Source organism: Rousettus aegyptiacus, unplaced genomic scaffold (genome assembly GCF_014176215.1).
Source record: "Rousettus aegyptiacus isolate mRouAeg1 unplaced genomic scaffold, mRouAeg1.p scaffold_m13_p_2, whole genome shotgun sequence".
Lineage (NCBI taxonomy): Eukaryota > Metazoa > Chordata > Mammalia > Chiroptera > Pteropodidae > Rousettus > Rousettus aegyptiacus.
The window spans coordinates 120,148,617-120,169,871 of record NW_023416295.1 but is presented as its reverse complement, the minus strand read 5'-3'; the positions used below and the strand labels follow the sequence as shown (position 1 = coordinate 120,169,871).

General features: G+C 34.5%; 1 protein-coding gene across 3 annotated transcripts in view; it reads left to right on the top strand.

The window, feature by feature from the left end:
• LEMD3 (LEM domain containing 3) overlaps positions 1 to 21,255 on the top strand; it is a 76,995-nt gene that overhangs the window by 13,670 nt on the left and 42,070 nt on the right. For all 3 annotated transcript variants that reach the window (XM_016139913.2, XM_036237401.1, XM_016139912.2), the window contains exon 2: positions 19,042 to 19,079. In XM_016139913.2, the coding sequence (XP_015995399.1) occupies positions 19,042 to 19,079 (38 nt within the window). The remainder of the gene's footprint in view (positions 1 to 19,041; positions 19,080 to 21,255) is intronic.

Sequence of the window (21,255 nt, the reverse complement as noted above, 5' to 3'; positions counted from 1 at the left end):
TCTAGTCTTAGCAACTTGCAAATATACTTTAGAACATTGTTAACTATAGTCAGCAGACATTACATCCTCAGTACTTACTCTTCTCATAACTGGAAGTTTATACCTTTTGACCACCTATGGGTTGGGTTTGTTTTTTTTGGTTTCCACGTATAATTGAGATCATTATTTGCCTTTCTCTGGCTTATTTCACTTAGCATAAAGCCCGGTAATTAGTAGGTGCATTTATTGGGTGCTTGGCAAGTATAAACATTTAGTCTTCTTAAGCAATTTTTTTATCATTTTGCAAATGAGGAATTTTAATGGAGGATTAGGTTAATCACCTTATCCACGGTTACAGGTCAGAGGGGAGTTATGAAGTTCTGTTGTTGCTTGAACCCTAGCAGTATGACTTGAAAGTTCATCCTCAAACCATTGTACTATATTGTGTTTCCCTTTCACATACCATCCCCTTTACCAATCCCAACTCCTTTTATTCCCTCAGTTTAGCTACTTTTAGCTAAATGTTAGGGAAAGCCATTTGATTGAATTAGTTCACAATATTATAGAATTCTGATAATAAAAATTATATGATTTTATGATAAAATTTGATAGTATGATTATCTTTAGTAAGCATTGAGCCAATATGGAATCAGAATTTAGCCCAGGCCCTTTAAATCATCCTTCATCCTTACATGTATAGTAGTTGGGTTGCCTGCATTTTCATTTGGAATTTATGTCAATTCTTAAGGGCTGAGAACATTTTGGGAAGTGTACCCATTACAAAGTATTGTCAGAGGACCTAACAAATGATTTGCCCTCTCATGTTGCACTATTATTTTTCAACTATATATTAAAATTGCTGTGATTAGAATACAAAGAATTATTGCATTTATGGTAGAATTTCGTCATGTTTTTTTAGTAAGTGAATACTAAAAATGTTGCAGGGATCTGAACGTCGTGAATAACGTATAGATGAAGAGATTCTTTTACCTAAAAGGTGGAGAACCTTTGCTTAAAGCATGCTATAAGGAAATTGTATATACTGGTTATATTTTAAAATTTGTGTTCAAGACATAATAAATATCAGGGGATCAGTTATAATATTTAAATGACTGTTTGACCAAACTCCCAACTGATAAAAGCCCTTTAATCTCAGAAGTGATTGCACTTTAAATATAAGATCTTTATTAACCCAGATTCTGTCTCTAATTAGTGAAATTTTTGGCAGCTAGTGAAAATTCAGGCATTATAAAAGATTTTTGGCAGGAGCCTTGCCTTTGGGTCTTTTCTTCCTAACTGAGATTTTCTAAGAACTGTCATTTCTTCTCAGTACCTCAATGCCACAGACATATGAGGAATGGAGTAGCGAATTATTTGTGTTATTTTGTAAACTGAGTGCTATTTTTTAATTTAATTCTAGGATCAGAAAAAGAAGTTAAAAGCTAAGCGTTATTAATCTCCCCCGCTGCCCCAAATTTCTGTACATAGTCACAAAACGTCCCATTTTACATTAGGTTAATAGAGTCCTAGAGAAGATGTCTTGCCTAAGATCACATCATAAATGTTACAGCTAGTATTCTTTGCTTCAGAGGTGTTTTTTGTTTTACCCTACTGCCTTTCAGTGTGGCAGGATACTGTTTATTTTTCTAAATGACATTACTTCAGAAGTAAGCATTATTTAGAGAAAATTTTGTATTTTATTTAAATTTTAAAAATTTAATTTGTAATTTAAATTTCAAAAATTGTATTAGGTTGAAATTAACATAAAACAGGTTTAAATTATATTAATACTGTGCCACCTATGAAGGAAAAAGGAACTATTACCTGATTACTTTGAAAATATTTAGTACCTTTTTTAAAATTCTGTGATTTTTGGCTTAGAAAATGAGAGAAACTAGAGTGATTTAGTGTCCTTGCCTGAATTTCATTCTAGGCAGAATAGCAGTCTAAATGCATTTTAAAAAATAGGAGTGTAATAGTCTGTTAGTTTTGTTTGGGTTTTTTAATTTTATTTAATTTTTTTCAAGCAAACACCTCCTGTTTTTAAAAGTCTCTTGGTTAAATTTTGTTGGGATCATAATGTAGAGTAAAAGACACTGAGATTCATCAATAACTGCTTAGTGATGAAGAACCATAGTACAAGTACTGGAATTAAATAAATAAGAATCCAAACACATGTTTAAAAAGCAAGATCTAGCCTATAGCGAGGTAAACAATTTGAAAAAAAAAAATGTAATAAACAGCTTAAAGTAGTAAATCAAAATTCTGGTAAGTGAATTTGCTAGCTAGAGCATGAAAGTAAATAAATAAATAATCTTGTATTTTAATTTACAAGAGCTTTTTCTACCAATTCATTACAGGGTTTTCACACTTCTTTTTGCCTGTTTTTGGCAATAATCCTGGTGCTGAAGGAAGGGAGGTCATACTGCATGAATAAAAGCAGATAAACTTAAAAGTCAACATTTTTGGCACATAAGGTCATCTTAGAGTTAAAGGAGTTCTAGAAGCCATTAGCTACTTTGGGCAATGGGATTTGAGAAAGGATGTTTTAGCTGGGCTCTTTTGGTCATAAGACAGTCTTCAAGAAACTGATGGTTTTACTCTGAGGCTGTATGTGGACTGGGACTGTTAAAGACTTTAGAAATGTACTTAACTCAAGGTCTGTACTTCTGCATGTGCTTCTTTCTCAGTACTGTGCTAAATTTGTCATGATGATTTAGCTTAATTCTTAAAACAATCCTAAGAGCCAGGTCTATCATCATTCCCTTTAGATGAGGAAACTGAGGCTTAGGGAGGTCAAGAAACTTGTCCAAAGTCAATAAGTGGCTGAACCAAGATTTGATTATAGATAATCCCTCAACATGAAATCTTTGTTCATATACTATACTGTCTGCATGGTTTTGTAGCATCTCAGTGTATTTGTTTTTGGATTTCCTTTGGAATCATCACACCCTCCCTTTATAAAAAGTTTTGTATTCTACTAGACCAGGAATTCTTAACCTTAATGGCCTATGAATCTTAAAGAAGCCATAAATGGATTCAATTCTAGGTGAACAGTAACTCCTTGAAATTGTATGTAAATTTTTGAATGTGTACACTTCTGTGGAGAGGTAACATAGATTTTACCAATTTCTCAAAAGGGTCTGACCCTCCAAAGTGGTGAGGATCACTGCCATTCCAGCTGCTCTAGGAGAAGGTACAATGAGTTTTCATTTTTGTTTTCTTTAGCACCTTGTTGAATAGAATTTAACAAATAAGAGATGGTATGTGGGGAAATAAACTTGAAATTAGTAGTACTTTGGGAGTTTTAAGAGGACTTGAATGTTTACTGAATAAGTATTATTAAAGCTTAAGTTTCATTTACTAGGTTCAGAAAACTGTTTTGTTACTGACCAGTTCAAATTTCCAACTCTAGCATATGAAATTAGGTTTTTTGAAGGCAGAGCATAAAGTAAAAATTAAACATGGTCAAAAATGCCATTAAGAAATCCCCTAGATTTAGTATGGTCTCAAAAAGATGATTTTTTTTCCCATCCAGTGTAAGAATAGACTTTTAGTACCTAATGAAGCATTAAGGACTATAGTACATCTTTAAACATTAAAATCATACTCAGTATTTGAAGTATTTATAGTATGAGAGTGACAGGGAAACTGAGATCAGGTGTTGACTGTAACAGCCAATAAAATGGTTGTGGGGAATTGCATACGTTAATTTTTTTTTTTTTGCCTTCATCCCCATGTATTTGTTTATATTATCTTGCTCTGCTACAAGTAGCTGTAAAATTTAGAAGTAGATATTAGGTAAAAATCTGATATGATTCCAGCATATGTTTTACTTTCTGTCCATTGTGTTCATGTGGAAGCATGGGTTTGACTCTTTAAGGGTCCATATTTTGTAACTAACCAAAGAAAGTCTTTTTTAACCTGGTTTACAACATGTCATAACTGCTTATATTTTGTTTTATTTGGTGGTTTTATTTTTTACCTAATGATGACACACTTAAATTCATCTGTTTTCTAGTGACTTTTCATTTTGGTCTGGTTTCTTCTCGAGCTAAAAGTCAAGATGTAACTTTTAAACAGGTTGTTCGTAAAGTCAGTGATAGGGATTTCCTTTTTAGCTCCAAATTTAGTTTACATGTTTGTTTCAGTCATATTGCAATTTCTGTGCTTTGTCAGAGCTATGCTCCTTATATCCATTGAATGGAATGAGAACTACTAGTGCGTGTGGTTTTTTTTTTTTAGTTCTATTTGCCTTTTCATTGCACTGCAGCTTCTCTCTCTCTAATTTTCTTATTTGCATGTTGTCTTTGTGTGACATAAAACTAAATTGGTGATAATATTTATCTCTGTCATTTAAAATGTTAAACACATGCTTTGTAATTGAGAACGTTACTATGTAGAAGGCTTCTTATATTTAATTGTACGGGAAATGCGTGCTGCTTTATTGCATCACACTGGATATAGGTTGTACAGTGTGTCACAGATCCTTTTTGGATCTCCAGATTCTTTTAGCAGTATTCTTTCAGAACAGACCTTGTTGTAATACAGTTTTACGTGTATTCTTGGCAGTATAAACCTTGAGGAAGTGTTACAGCCAGTCTCTAGTGGGTAACAGTTAATGTTTAAAATCTCTTAATACAGTGAGCTGTCACCATGTTTAATAAGTTACAGTATTCCATTAACATATATTCCTTGGGGTGCCAAGTTATCTGTTGCACAGATGCTTGGTTTTATTTATAGGTTTATATCTAACCTTTGTGGGTTGACTTGCTTTTATTTTTCTATTCATGTGTCACCATGCAGTAGCATAATTCTTTAACTGGCATATGTGCAAAAACAGTTTTCAAGAGATCTGTGAAAGTACTGAAAAAGCAGACCACTCAAACTTTTGGACCTTGTGCACTATAGAAAAACTCATGATTTAAGTGGACACACCATTTTGCATTTTTGACTATGTTCTTATACTGCTTTTCCTCCCAACATTGAGTAAAACTGTAGGAGTGTCTAATTGACAAAATTAGTTGGAGGCCTAATCATTTCCCTCTAAAGTATTGAGCCACAAAGAGAGGTGTGTGGGGGGGGGGGGCGTGGAGAGAGAATCATTATTAACTTTATATTTTATCTTAGAGTAAGGTATTGATATTTTCTTAAAGTCTAAAAGTCTTTTGGATTAAACATTTTTTTTTTGATTTGGAACTTCAATTTTAGTTACCAGTGAGATTCAGTAACCAATTCTATCAGATATTGTTCTTTGAGTTACGGATTCCTTATGAAGATATCAGAGCTTGTTTTGTTTTTGTTTTTGTTTTTTAGGTGAGGCAACCCTTGGTTGACCTCACAGATTGCAGGAACCTTGTCATTTTACAATCCCTTATTTTTTATTTTTTTTATGCCTTCAGCACCTGGTCTTCCTAGGTGATCTCCTATCCAAGTACTAACCAGGTTTGACGCTGCTTACTGTCTGAGATCAGACCGGATCGGGCTTGTTCAGGATTGCATGGCCAAAGACCAGAGCTTATTTTTGGAAGGGATAAACTATCAAAGTCTTTTAAATGTGTAATATTTTGATATTTTCTTGATTTGCTAGTGATCCGACTTTCTAATTTGGTAATAATTATATTTTAGGTAAACGAAGCCAATCTTGTTCAATTACTGATGGGTGAATTACCTCCAACTCAATAGATTAAGCATGTTAGAAAATAATTTTTAACATTCATGAAACATTTATTATTTTTAACTTTTGTTTTTGTTTTAGTTTTGGTCCTTTTTGTTTTAAGTTTTAATTAGTTTCAAGTAGACAGTTCATTGGTTAGACATCTATATAGTTAGTAAAATGATTCCATTTGCTCACTCCTTCCTTCCCCTGACCCTCCACCTAACCAATGTATTAATGGTAATTGCATTCCCTATGCCTTGCTCCCCATTCCTGTGACCATCCACAACTACTAATTTGTACTTCTTTAATCTTCCACCTCATTCTCCCAGCTCCCCAAACCCCACTCTCCTCTGTCCGTTACCAAATTGTCCACTATACTTGTGAGTCTGGTTTTCCTTAAATTCCACATGTAAGTGAAATCATATATTGTTTATCTTTCTCTGACTTAAATACCTTCTAGGTCCATCAAAGCAATATCTTTTTCTATCTCCTTCCTTTTTATATGTAGGGGTCTTATTTTCTTATCCTTTCAGTCACTCATATATCTTTTCATTGGAGCACTTAATTCTTTTCCATTTAAGGTACTTATTGATAGGCATGTAGTTGTTACTATTTTTTATTCCTGTTTTTGATACCCGTTTTTTCTTCTTAAAGAAGTCCCTCCAACATTTCCTGTAATACTGGCTTAGTGGTGATAAATTCCTTTAGCTTATTTTTGTCTGGGAAGCTCTTTATCTGTCCTTCAACTCTAAATGATAGCTTTGCTGGATAAATTATTCTTTGCTGTAGATCCTGGGTCTTCATCCTTTCGAATATTTTTTGCCAAACCCTTCTGTCTTGCATAGTTTCTTTTGAGAAATCAGCTGCCAGTCTTATGAATGTTCCCTTATATGTAATTATTTCTTTTTCTCTTGCTGGTTTTAATATTCTTTCTTTGTATTTAACCTTTGGCATTTAAATTATGATGTGTCTTGGTGTGAGCTTCTTTGGATTCCTAATTTTTAGAATTCTCTGAGCTTCCTTGGGCTTTATGTCCATTTCCTTCACCAGGTAGGGAAGTTTTCCATCGTTATTTCTTCAAACAACTGTTCAATATCTTTATTTTCTTCACTTACGCCTATCAGACAAATATTTGGAGCCCTAATACTGTCCCATATCCTTCTTAAATTATTTTTATAGTCTTGGCATCCTTTTTCTTGACATTCTGATTGAGTGTCCTGATTGGCTTTCCTGTCCTCTAGATAGGGCATTTGATCCTCTTCTTTATTCACTTTGTTTATTCCATTTAATATACTTCTCATCTCGGATAATGTGTTTTCCATTTTAGACCAGTTCCCTTTTGTTTCCATTTCTGTTTTTATCTCTTTGTTGGAGTTCTCTACATTTTATAACTAGTGTTTTGAACTCTGCATCTATTAGATTACTTGACTCCATTACATATGGATCTCTGTTCTGTTGTCATGTGGCTTCTACTTCTTTGTCTTCCCATTTTGGCTGCCTTTCCATGTTTGTTTCTGTGTATTAAGCAAAGCTCCTAAGTCTCCTAGTCTTATTAGTGTGAGTTCGTGAAGTAGGTGTCCAGTGGCACAGTTCTGAGAGGGGTTCAGCTGTAGGCCAAACTTAGCCCAAGCCTCCACCCCTCGGGGGCCACCTGTTAAGATTCAGCAAGCAATCCATAGGTGCTGTGCTTATAGTTGCCTCAAAAGGCCACAACAAGAAACCAAGGCCAGCTGCCTCCACCAGTGTGATATGGCTTGGTTGGGGCTCGAGTTGGGGTAGGAGGTGTTTCAGGAAATCCTCTGAATGGAGCGACCTCTGTTATCCAGTTTGATGACATCACGGCTACAGTGGTGCTGTGTCCAGCCGCACTGGTAGTGGGGAGGGCTCAACAGGGAAAAGTAGATACAGGTACATCTGTACAGAGCAAGTCTTGCCTTGGCCCTCACTCCGACAGTGTCTCCCTGTAAGTCCCTGGTGTCCTCTGCACGCAGCCAAGCGGGCACTGGTGCTCAGAGCAAGCAGGTCTGTCACCACGAAAATCCGCTTGCGGAAGTGGCCCCTTTAAGAGGCGTCTGCCACTGCTGTAGCCTCCATCTGACTCAGCTGCTCCTGACCCGGCAGGCAGCCCCGTGTCCTCACCCTGTCCTACCTTCTTCTGCCATTGCAGGGTGTTTTCTTGGATTTCTCCATAGTTGTATGGCTTGTTCCTCTAGATCCCAGGTGATTTTTTCCTTGCTGCTGCTCCTTGTTCCTGACAACTTTGATTTGGTTGCCAGAGGGATGAACAGAGCCTCTGTCATCTACGCCATTTTTTTCTCCTCCAAAACATTTGCTTTTTAAAAATTACTAGACATAAGCTCTTATATTTTGGTTGTTTTTTTTTTTTTAATATACCAAGATTCTGACATTTTAGTGAAAAAGATAACTTAATATCTTATTTGTAAATGTAAATTATATGATTTTTAAAAGTACAACTATTATTACCTTAGTCTATCTAAAACAAAACAAAACTAAACCTTACATTATAATAACTCATAGTTTTTGCCAAAAAGAAACTTTTTTCAGTTTTTGATTTTTCAGAAATTTAGAATGAATTGGAAGGAAGGAAATGTTTTTTTCTTGTACAATAAGCTGCAGCTTTTAAAATTGGGGCTAGTGTATTATAATATCTAGGTATCGAAGTGATCTTTTACCAGTTCTCTGATAGGATTTTAGCACCACTAATAATTTTTTTTAAATTTTTTAAATTAAAAATTTTAATTTAAAATAATTTCTTATTTTTCAATTACAGTTGACATACAGTATAATTAGTTTCAGATGTACAGTATAGTGGTCAGACATTTATATAACTTATGAAGTAATCACCCTAATCTAGTACCTATCTCACACCATACATAGTTATTACAATATTGACGATATTTTCTATACTATACTTTACATCTCCATGACTATTTTGTAACTACCAATTTGTGCCTCCTAATCTTTCCTTCTCTTTCCCCCTTCTCCCTCCTTCACCCAGTCTCTTTCCCCCACCCATTTGGCAACCATTGAAATGTCCTCTCCATCTTTGAATTTGTTTCTGTTTTGTTTGTTTTGCTTTTTTTTTTTAGAATCCACATATAAGTGAAATTGTATAATATTTGTCTTTCTGTGGCTGACTTATCTTAATCAGCGTAATACCCTCTAGGTTTATTCATGTTGTTGTAGATGGCAAAATTTCATTCTTTTTTATGGCTGTGTAATGTTCTATTGTATGTATGTACCAATTCTTTATCCACTCATCTATTGATGGACACTTAGGTGGCTTCCACATCTTGGCTATTGTAAATAATGCTGCAATGAATGTATAGATGCATGTGTCTTTTTTGAATTAGTGTTTTGAGTTTCTTCTGGGAAGATACCAACCATTGGGATTACTGGGTCCTTCTTTGTCTCTTGTTATAGCTTTTGTTTTAAAGTCTATTTTGTCTGGTATAAGTATTGCTTGCTACCACAGCTTTTTTTTTTCCCCCCTATTTTTATGAAACATCTTTTTCCATCCCTTTACTTTCAGTCTGAGTGTGTCTTTTGATTCGAAGTCTCTTGAACATATGTAAGAGTTTTTTTCTTATCCATTCAGCCACCCTGTGTCTTTTGATTACATTAGAGATGTAGTTATTGCCATTTTATTATTCATGTTTTTGGTCTTTTTTTCTCTTAAGGAAGTCCCTTAAACATTTCTTCTAATATTGTTTTGGTGGTGATGAACTCCTTTAGCTTCTTCTTGTCTGGGAAGTTCCTTATCTGTCTTTTGATTCTAAATGATAGCTTTGCCAGGTAATCTTGGTTGTAGGTCCTTGGTTTTCATCACTTTTCATCAATACTTCCTGCCAGCCCCTTCCAGCCTGCAAAGTTTCTGTTGAGAAATTAGCTGACAGTTTTATAGGAACTCCTTTGTAGGTAACTAACTGCTTTTCTCTTGCTTTTAAGTTTCTCTCTTTGTCTTTAACCTTTGGCATTTTGGTTATGATGTGTCTTGGTGCTGGCCTCTTTTCGTTCATCTTGTTTGGGACTCTGAGCTTTCTGGGCTTGTATATTTATTTCCTTGGAGAATTTATGGAAGTTTTTGTCATTATTTCTTTAATTAGGTTTTAATTCCTTGCTTTTTCTCTTCTTCTGATATCCCTATGATGTAAATGTTGGTATGCTTGATGTTGTCTCAGAGGCCCTTTAAACTCTCCTTATTTTTGGGATTCTTTTTTCTCATTGCTGTTCGGATTGGGTGTTTTCTGAATCTAAATCTCTGATTCAGTCCTCTGCTTCATGTAATCTGTTGATTCCTCCTAAGGTATTCTTCATTTCAACTGGTTCTTTTTTATGTTTTTTGTCTCCATTTTTATGTTTCCAGTCTTTTTGTTGAAAATTTCACTGATATCATTGCATCCTTATAACCAGTATTTTGAACTCTGCATCTGGTAGATTGCTTGTCTCTATTTTGTTTAGTTCTTTTTCTGGAGCTTTGTTCTCTTCTTTCATTTGGTACATGTTTCTTTGTCTCCCCATTTTGGCTGCCTCTCCCTGTTTGTTTCTAAGTATTAGGTAGAGCTGCTGTGTCTCCCAGTCTTGACAGGGTGTCCTTATGTAGTAGGTTTCCTGTGAGTCTCAGTGGCACAGTCTCCCTGGTCACTTGAGCCAGGTGCTCCACATATGTCCTTTGTGTGGGTTGTGTATACCCTCTTCTTGAGCCTCGATTGCTGTTGGCACATCAGTGAGGGAGGGATGGACTTTCAGGCTGATTGGTTGTGAGCACTGGCTGTGACTATAGTGGAGGAGCTGTTGTGCAGGGACTGGCCTTACGGAGCAGGATTTGATTTAGTGGGGCTCTGGTACCTGCTGAGTCTGCCCTTTGGGTGTGTCGTTTGTGGAGGTGTTTGAGTGGTGCTCTGATGTGGACTGAAGCCGTTGTGTTGCTTCTTGGGCCTCTTAGGGACTCTGGTGCAGGTCGAGGTCAGCCACTACCTGTGCCCTGCCTGGGACCACTTAGTATGAGATACAAAGTGATCTGCATGTGGATGCCACTTGTTCTTGGCTTAGAGGTGCCTGGGAAAGGCTGAGCTGTGTACCAAAGCTGGCTGTCTTAGCTTGGAGTTGCTCAGCAAGAGTACAGGGCATCCCAAAACCAGATGCTGCTTGTTTGGATTTTGCGAACCTTTGAGGCATTTTGGGAAAGTTTGCAGCATGAGCTAAAACAGGCCATTTGTATCAAAAAGCTACTAGAAGTGGCTTGCATGGGCCTGCAAGTTGGATGGAGCGGGGCCTTAAGGAATCACCAGGATAGGGGGAACAATGTTAGCCAGGTTGACAGAGACTCAGATCTGGTGCCCACGTGTGTGTGAGCTATGGGTGGTGGGAGGGTTCAACAGTGGCTTCTGCCAGTACTTCTGTCTCGGAGAAAGCTGTACCTCTAGCCTGAATACTTTAGCTCGTCCCTGTATGTCCCTGGTACCTTTGAGCTGTTGCCCCAGTGCTGAACCTCAGAACTAGTGAGTCTGTTAGTGAGTAAGTCTGTATATGGAACCTCAGAACTAATGAGTCTGTCAGTGAGTAAGTCTGTGCATGGACCCTTTAAGAGGTACAACTATGACTCCAGCAGCCATCTATAATAGTGAGTTGGAACCTGTCACTCTTAAGAGGTCAGGTATCTCTACAGCGGAGGTAGCCCTCCCAATTTTTAGCTGCTACACATGGGTATGGGTATATCCTTAGTTAAAGGACTTCTGTTCAGTTAGACTTAGGTGATTCCCAGTAATGGTGATTCTGTAATTTAGTCGTAATTTTGTGGTGGTTATAGGAGTAGGTGAGCACAACATTTCTCTACTCTGCCATCTTGACCAGAAGCCTCCTGTTTTTTACACTTTCTTCCTCTAGCATTTTATTACAAAAAATTTCAAAAATAAAATTTTAAGAATTGTACTGTGAACAGTCATCTATTCACACCTAGATTCTACAGTTACATTTTCTGTATTTGCTTTATTATATATTTTATCCATTACTCTATCCATTATTTGTTTTAAAAAATGTATTTCAGAGTAAGTCGAAAACATTAGGATACATACTTTACCTTTATATACTTTATGCATGTTATTAATTAAAATGAGATTTGTTTTTTAGGCATAATTTGCATATATTATACCATCAGATGAGTTTCGACAAATCGTTTAGCTGTGTAATTTAAACCTCTACAGGTAGAGAACATTACCTTCACCTTAAAACGTTTTCTCATGTCCAGTCAGTACTACATCACTATTTTGATTTGTACACCATATGTCAGTTTTGCCTACTCTAAAACTTCATATAAGTGGACTCATGGAATACTCTTTTATAAAGCCTTTTTCATTCAGCATATTTTTGAGATTCATTAATGTTGCTTTTTCCAATACTTCATTCCATTTTATTACTCTTGGTTTATTTTTATAGCTCAAATGTATTTTCGGTAGAAATTATTTGCCCCTTCCTGAATTCTTAAAACATATTATATAAACTTCAAGGTTGTATTGATTACATTGTATATCATACCTACTCATTTATCTTTACTGCTGTTTAAGCAGCATGTTCTCTGAATATTGTATGTAGAATATGTTCCATAAATACTTGTTCAACAATTTGTGGTTTAAAGTCTCTCTTACAGCTTTTGTTACAGAGATCCCAAATGCGGGGTATAATTATAATGTGAAATTAGAGTTTGGTTGAAGACAAATTTCAGTTAGTCTTTAAATTTTTCTTCCTTAGTGAGTAATGTGAGACTTTAGTGAGTAAATGTGAGACTTTCAAATGACCATGAGGTTGAAATAGACTGCAATGTTCTTTATCACATAGACGTGAAGAATACAAACCAACAAAATAATACAGCTATTTTAAATTTAATTTTGACCCTTTATTTCCTTGGACACATGTTTCAGTTTTCATTATGTTCTTAGTACTTTGATTTCCACATTTAAAGCCCTTTTTATTTTTATTGTATAGAATTACTGTATATGTTTTGTTATTCCCTAAGAATAGCTGTTTGGAAGTAGCACGGGAATGTTGCCTCTCTCAAAATAGGACCAGTAAAAATTTGGGAGTCCTATAGGACATGAGAAGTGGAGTAGCTTTTGAGGTTTTGCTCTCCTTCCCTTCTTCATTCATTATCCCTTTCTAGGTCTGTAGCACTATAAATCCAGATAGATGGGTGGTGTTAAAATGGAAAGGTCATTTATGAGTAGAACAAGGGTGGTACAAAAGTTTACTTTAGGCAAGTTTTATAGCAGACAGTTTTGTCCATAAAACTTTGTTCATCTTGTTGATTTAATGTCAGTATTCACCATAATTTATTAAATATACTTGAAGTCAATTGTTCTTGTCTTTAGAATGACCATATATTTAACAGAGCCATGAATCAATTTGAGAACTTTCAGAGAACAAATGGGTAACGTGCTGTGTTGCAAAAGAATGTACTGTCTTATTCACCCTGTTCATTTTTAGACTAGTCTGGCTGATGGTGAAATGCAAAAGTGTTTGCCACACAGGTGCAGTGTTCTGCAGCTGTTGGAAACATTTGCTCCCACCACCCCCATTTCTTCACATGTAATTATGTTCTGTTTAAACTGTTAATGCTGGAAGATGGGATTTGAGAATTCGAATGTCTTTTTATAAAAAGGTACAACTTAGATAATTAGTCATTTGGTCAGCTGAGTTAACTTCCTGGATGGCTTGAAGTTTCCAAAGACTAAAACCTAGGTTTAAGGTTGTGAAGTTTTAGAATTATAAGAGACTGCCTTCGGAAGCACATGTCTGCAGAGTTACTGCCTTCAAAACTGAACTTCTTGGGGACAAGGCTTATATAATTTCATTTTTCAAATCTCCTGCAATTAGCATAATGCCTGGCACAGAGCAGGCATTTAATATATATTTGTGAATATTTTATGTTGGAGGATGAAGCCAAAATGCAGTTTAAATGTAGTATGGTTCTAAATCAGAAAATTATGATTTCTTTGAAGACTGATGCCTTGTGGTAAATTTTGTAGTTGTCTTATGAACAAAGTGCCATGGCAGCAGAGAGAAGCAGAGTAATTATTGCTGCCCAAGGTAGTCATGGGACACTATGTTTTGATATATCATGGAAAATCTTTTGTCGGACTACAGTTAGAGAAGTTGGTTTTGAAAAGTGTTCCTATTCTAAGAGACAACAGTGTATTCTTCAACCAGTGTCTTTTTCTCCTTATCTCCATTTTGGGCATTTTTTCATGTATTACATCATAAGGAGATTAAAGTTTAATGATTTTAAATCTGAAAGTTCTCGAGAAGAATGTTTTCCTTAAACTAAATATTTTATTTTCTGTAGTTGTTTTTTTTTTTCTGTAATGAAAAGAATGTAGCCTTTGGAATCAGACATAGGTTTGAATCCCTTCTTTTTGAATCCCAGCATTTTAAAAACTGCATTTACCTCTAAGACTCCACCTAACCTTATCATGCATCAGATTCTGTCCATAAAAATGGAGGTAATACCTACTCTAAAATAGTGGTGTAAGGGTTAAATGAGTTAATTCCTGAGTGCATGGCATTAGTATTCCTGGAACGTGCCAAGTATATAATACAGTTTGGTAGCTATAGTCATCATGCTATATATTAGGTCCTGAGAACTTATTAATCTTACAACTAGAAGTTTGTACCCTTTGACCAATGTCTCCTCATTTCCTCTACCACTCAGCCTCTGGTAACTACCATTCTATTCTATTTCTGAGAGTTTGGCTTTTTTTAGATTCTACATATTAGTGACGACATACAGTATTTGACTTTTACTGACATTTCATTTAGCATAATGCTTTTGTAAGGTTCATGCATGCTGTTGCAAATGTCAGGATTTCTCTCTTTCTCATGACTGACTAGTATTCCATTTGTGTGTATGTGTGTGTGTGTATACATATACCTTTTTTACCCATTCATCCATTGTCAGACATTTGTGAATGTTTGTGGCTATTGTAAATAATCCTGCAGTGAACATGGGTTGCAGATACCTCTTCAAGATTCCGTTTTCATTTCCCTTAAATTTATACTCAGAAATGAGATTTGCTGGATCATATGGTAGTTATATTTTCAATTTTCTGAGGAACTTCTGTACTGTTTTCCATAGTGACTATACCAATGAACATTTCCACCAACAGTACACAAAAGAAACAGGGTTTCTTTTTCTCTACACACCAACATTTGTTATTTTGCCCTTTTGAGGATAGCCATTCTAACAAGTTTGAGTTGATATCTCATTGTGGTTTTGATTTGCATTTCTCTGGTGATTAGTGATGTTGAACACCTTTCATGTACCTGTTAGTTATTTGTATGTCTTAGAAAAATGTCTCTTCAATTCCTCCTGACAGAATATTTTTGTTTACTAATTGATAGTATTTTCAAATATTCAGAACAGAAAAAATGTCCGAGGTAGACTAATGTTGGCTGTGCTGATCCAGAGAAAGCAGGAAGAAAGCTCCTTGAATGAACTATTTCCTGTTTTCCTGGTTCACGAAGAGCAAATCATTTATTCTTTAAATGCTTAGGACTCTTAAACTTAATCGATAGTGTGGCCTACTCTTTATTACATGTGCCTTCCTTTTAAAACATAAGCCAACTAACATGCTTTCAATTTTCTAAGGTTTCTCTGTCCGAGTAAAACGTAATAGTCTTCAAGGCCATACATTATCTGTACCTACTGACTCCCTTACCAGTTTGACTTTTATTTCTTGCTGTTTGGCCTCTCATCCTCTCTGCTCCATTTCCAGTAGTGACATGGCAGGCATGCTACCCCTTCATAGTCTTGTGTGCTTCTTGTTCTTTCTGTCTGTAAACCACTTTCTTGAGGTATTCACATGGCTTTTTCCCTCTGCACCCTCAGGTTTCTTTTCAAATGCATTCTTCTTAGCATGGCCTTCTCTTACCATTTTATATAATATTGCTTCCCTTCCTTACATGTCAGGCACCATTCCTGCTGTTTTACCTCTAAAGAGCTTAGAACCATTTGACATAGTATAAATTTTAAAAATGTATTTGTTGTCTCTTTTAACTCCTCTAGAACATAAGCTCCTTGAAGGCAGGGATATTTTTTATTTATTTATGGCCACATTTTTTGTATCTAGCACAAAATACTCAATATTTGTTTTATCTTTCTTTAATAAATAAATGTTTTTCTTTCTGAGTTAAAGAATTTTGGTCATCAGACTTTTCTTCCATTTTACTGCTATTGAGTGACCAAAATGTAGCCTTCCTAAGTAGAACATCAGTTTATTTGGTCAACGTTAAATATACTTTATGAATACATTTATAGTCTGATATACTTTATTTTTCCCCTTTTTATCTGGGAATTCATAATAATTGGTAAATTTGATCTTAGCCTAAGAGAATGAAGAAAAAGTTTACACTTGACAGAAAGGATCAGTAAAACGAGTACAGTTTTGAAATTGATGCGTGTGTGTGTGTGTGTGTGTGTGTGTGTGAGAGAGAGAGAGAGAGAGAGAAGTTTGCAAAAGGAAAAGTCAACAATGTGTCTTACAAGTACGTAGGAAAGTATCATAAGATTAGAATTAGTTCCGTGAAGCAGAATGTGATGGAAAATCATTGGACAATTTTGAAGGGTCTAGTAGTATAATTAAAGAAAAATTTTTAGGAATTTGACTTTACAGTTAGTAAGATAGTTTTAAGGAAAGAAGTCAAAATATTATGGACATTTACAAAGAAAAGTGGTATATTTGAGGTTTGAAATAATTTGAACAAGAAGGAGAATTTGAGAAAAAATAGTAATGTTAGAGGTGTAGGATATAAAAGAGCAATACCAACTCTAAAATGTCTTTAAGGTTTACCTTTTAGAGAATGGAAGTAAAGTTTGAAATAACAACTTGACATTATCATTAGATAAGAAATATAATTGACTCTCAGGTCCATTCCTAGAAAAGAGACTAATAAATCAAGTGGCAATTTTTTGCTGTGGAATGCTTTTGGAATATGATTTCTTCACTACAATTGCCCAATATGCAGGGGAGGGAGGAATGTTTTCACTAGGTGTAACAACATGTGTTGTTTCATTAATGATTGTAGGTAATTTGGATGACAGAAAAGATATTGGTGTGGTTGTAGAAATACTGAAATGACTTGGGGGAAGAAAAGTTAGATGTATAAAGATACTTTTATACATTTTAGGAGCTTTTGTTTGTTAGAATTGCTATTTTTAGATGGAGTTTCTTTTCCAAAACTTAATCTCAAGGCTACATTTTACTTCTGTTGTTAATTCAGTAGGTCTGTCTGTTAATTTAGTAGGTGACAATTGTTAATGGGAAATTGAGGGAAATTCTTTTTAACAGAAGTTGTTTAGGATGGAAGGTATATTGTTGAATTTTTAGATATGTTTTACTGTCTCGTATCTTAGCTCATTAGACAAGAGGCAGAAATCTAGAAAGATACAAGGGGCAGAGCAGTGTTTTCAACAGAATTCTGCTCTTTGGCTTTCTTTTTGTTATCTTATTCCTCTCTCTTCCTAGTTGCTCAGAACTTACCCTTCTCCTACTTCCTGCAGAATTTAACACTTTCACGTCAGTGTTAACACACAGAGTAGAATAAAGAAGGGTGGGTTTAAGTTTAGATAGCATAACCAGCACTTTTCAAGCCTAAACTGTATGCCCAGCGTTATACTTGGCTCCAGGCATACCAACACGAATGACACATGGTTCCTGTGATGAGAAACTCACAGTAGAGCAATCTAGTGGGAGAACATTACAATCTACAGCAATACTTTCATAGTGATAATTGAAAAACTAGCTTTCCATTTAATAATCTCGACAAAAATAAAAAATAATTTTGTATCCAGTCAAAAAATAATGCTGTCATGCTTTTCTTCATAGACATTAAAACCTGTGTTTTAGAATCATATGTTTTATTTAATATATTTTAGAATTATTCTTATAAAGAGCAAATAAAATACCTTTTTTTTTAAGTATTGTTCGAACCAATTTTAGCCAGATTTTTATTTTAGCTAGATAGCTAAGGCAACTTTTGGTAGTATATTTAACTAAATATAGCTTTATGTTAAATTGTTTAAATTTTACATTAATAAAAATTAATATTCTTAAAAGTGTCTTTTTAATCCAAGAGTGTTCCATTTAAGCTATATTATTTCTTCTCCCTATTCCTCCATTGAGTACTTTTGATCTTTCAGAATTTTTTTTTCCACAGCATTAAAACCTGTTGCTGTACAGAAAAATGTCTAAAAATCCATTAGCAAAAGCACTTGAGATGCTAGAATAGATTTTTTCTTGCTTTTTTTTATTGTACCTTGTTAAACTGGTCTTACATATGAACTTTCTTAGAATCAGGCAGTTCCTGGTTCCTATGGGACTTCCTGTTTTCTCAAATAAAAATAGAAAAGCACCTAAGAAAGGAAACCTAGTCAGTGTGAAGGACTTTGCAGGCTCAGTTAGTCTTAGTTGTGACCTGGATTATATAGAGATCTGGTTATCAAAGCTTTGAGTATTTTCACATGTGATTTAAAAATAGCTAATAAGAGATTCTAAATTATAATCATGAGAGATGCTGCATATTCAGCCATAAACTTGTTTGTATTTTTTAGGGGGGGGGGTAGTGAGTGGATATATGGAGGTCGGATAGAAGGTGGTAAATCCTTTCTTTATAATATTTATTGGAAATCCAAAGTTAACACTGGGACTTAATTCTTAGCTATTTTGGTCTCCATATTAGTTTCTTGCCATTTTTTCAGATATTAGCAAGGATTAGGAAGGTCCTTTTTACTCACTGGAAATCAGAATTCTAAGTGAATTATTCAGTTTTACAGCATCTTATAGATTTCCACAAGTAATAGCTGCTTTTAGAAATTTTTTGAAGAGAGACCAAGTTAAGGCAAAAACAAGGGATACAGTCATTAACAATAACAATAACCGGTAACATGTATTAAGATGTGAGGCTTTGCCAAACATTTTTATGATTTATCTCATTTAATTCTCACAACAATATAAGGTAAGTGTCATTGTTACACCCTTACTTTATAGGAGGGGAAACTACAATTTAGAGTGACTAAATAGATGTTAGCTCAAGGTCACGTTGCTAGTAAGTGATGGAGCTGGAACTTGAACCCAGCTGTTCTGACACCAGAGCACCTGCTCTCAATTATTATAGAGAAACACCACAGTCTCAGAGTAAGAATGGTAAGTATACTAAGTCTGAAAAGTTAATTCCCCAGCCTTTATTATCATCATTTTGTTTACATCTTACTCACGTGTTTACATTCAGTTTTAGCAAAGTACATGCTGGCATTTCAGAGGACTTGTTTAGAGGAATTCGAATTCTCATTTAAAATTGTACTAATAGCTCTTTTTTTCTTCTTTCCTTGATAGTAAAAAACCCCTTTGATGAAACATTTGGAAAAATACAAGTAAGTAAAAGATATCGATATTTTATTTCATGATAAAAATGTTAGGGTGACTATCTAGTGAAAAGTAGTAATTTAAAAAAAGGTTCTTTAAGGCCGAAGCAATAAATTTTTTTATTTTGCATATTCCTTAACTTTGCGTGTAATCAAATCTGACACTGTTTTATCACTTTAAGGGAAAAGCCAGCTGTCTAGTAAAATGGCAGTGATATGTGGTCTGGGGACCTGATCTTACTCTTAAAAGTATGCCTGTTTTTTGTAAGTTGTTGGATACCCTAGTAGTTTTATCCACTTTGATCTCATCTTGTCTCTGGATTTTTTGCTCATTGCCATGCCTATTCAACCATTAGGAAGGCAAAGGCTTTAGAAACATATCCCCCGGGTTCCTATTTCTGATTAATTTTCTTTTTAAAGGATCTATAATATTAATTTTAACCTGTTATTCATATGAAAATATTTTTCACTTATTGTCTTTATACTTCAGAAATTACAATATTTGAGTTTATAATATATAATTATTGTTAATTTTTTATTATAGAAACTGATAGTAATAAAGACCATTTTGACAGTATAGAAAACATTATTTGTTGTGATGAAGACTGTGTAATAATGTGTATTTCACATTCACAGAATATCACTTTATTGTTAGAGTGAGACTTTGTAAAGATTATAGTAATATTCTATTATGAGATTTGTTTTTTAAAAAGTTACTTTATCAGTTACAATATTAAGTACAACAGTACTACTGGCATCATAATTTAAATTTGTACAATGTATTCACTGAACATTGGAAATACAAGGCTTTATTTTCTTCTGTTTGATTTTCCCCATGGGGGAAACTAAAGTTCTGAACCTCTAAATAATAGTAATAATTGTAATGAAGATGATGGCAGTTCACTTATATTACATACTTATTCCGTGGCAGGCACCATGCTAAGTGTTTCAGATCCATTATTGTCATTTAATCAGAGACTTGATACAAACAATTTGAGAGTATGTTTGAGGAGAAAATTTGCTGAGGATAGAAGTGGGAAATATTTAAAGGTGATGATATATGAGAAAATTTGGTATAGTCACTGTACAGCTTAATTTCCTCCCCCTAAAAATAAGAACTTTGCTTCAGAGAATGATGTATGCTACTAAAAGAAAATCTGGATCTTACCAAAACAATTAGAAGGTAGCTATATCTCTGATGATAGAATTATTTTTATTTAATGAAAGATTACTTGAAAGCTTACTTTAAATATATATTTATTGGTGGATCTTTAACTTGTTTTCAAGGTGATTAGGAAAGCCACTAGTTAGACACACATTTCAAGCTGAATGTTAGGAGACAATCTGAAAAGCAGTTAGAATGGAAGAAAGCTATAATGAAACTGTATACTAATATAAGTCTCTGTAAAGAAAGTAACTAATATTTGATGTACATACTTTTCAGATTTACTTCTAGTTTAACATACTGGTGCTTAAGATAATTGAGGGAGAGATTTTCTATTTCTCAAAACTGGTTTGTTCATATTAATAACATAGTCCATAAAAACTATTTAAATCATAATTTAGTTGATCATTTTGAGGGCACATAAGACCCTCGTAATAATAAATGTTCATTTTGAATAAGTTGCTATTGGAAAAATCATTTTTGAAAAAATTATAGTTGGGCTTTTTGGGGGCTTAGATTCTTTGTATGAGAATGTAACAGTATATGTGTTACATAGTATGAGATCCAGTTACATCTGATTAGGTTTTGTTATTCTACTTATCTTGTCCAGATGAGGTATATTCCCAGGCCTCTGATGTTCATTAAAGATGTAATCACAGAGTGTAAGTGTCATATTTTTGGATTCAGTTTTGTTTTTGAAAGGAGTGAGGATATGGACATGATCTGGATATATAAAACAAAAAGGAAATCAGTCACTTTTCCAGATGAGGGAGGAGACAAACTTTAAAGCTCCCAGCTACATTAATCCTAGAGTTTAATCAGATTTACCTTGGTTTTATGTATCAAGTCCAGAAGCTACACTATCAGTGGAACGCCTCATCCTATTATATTGCACATATTTATTAAAAATGTTTTTATGGTTTAATGTATCACAGATGCATAGCTTTCAGAATCATGGATTTCAGAACCTGTGGTTCCTTTTTGTTGTCTAATTTTTGCTGTTTGGACTTTGAAGTTTAT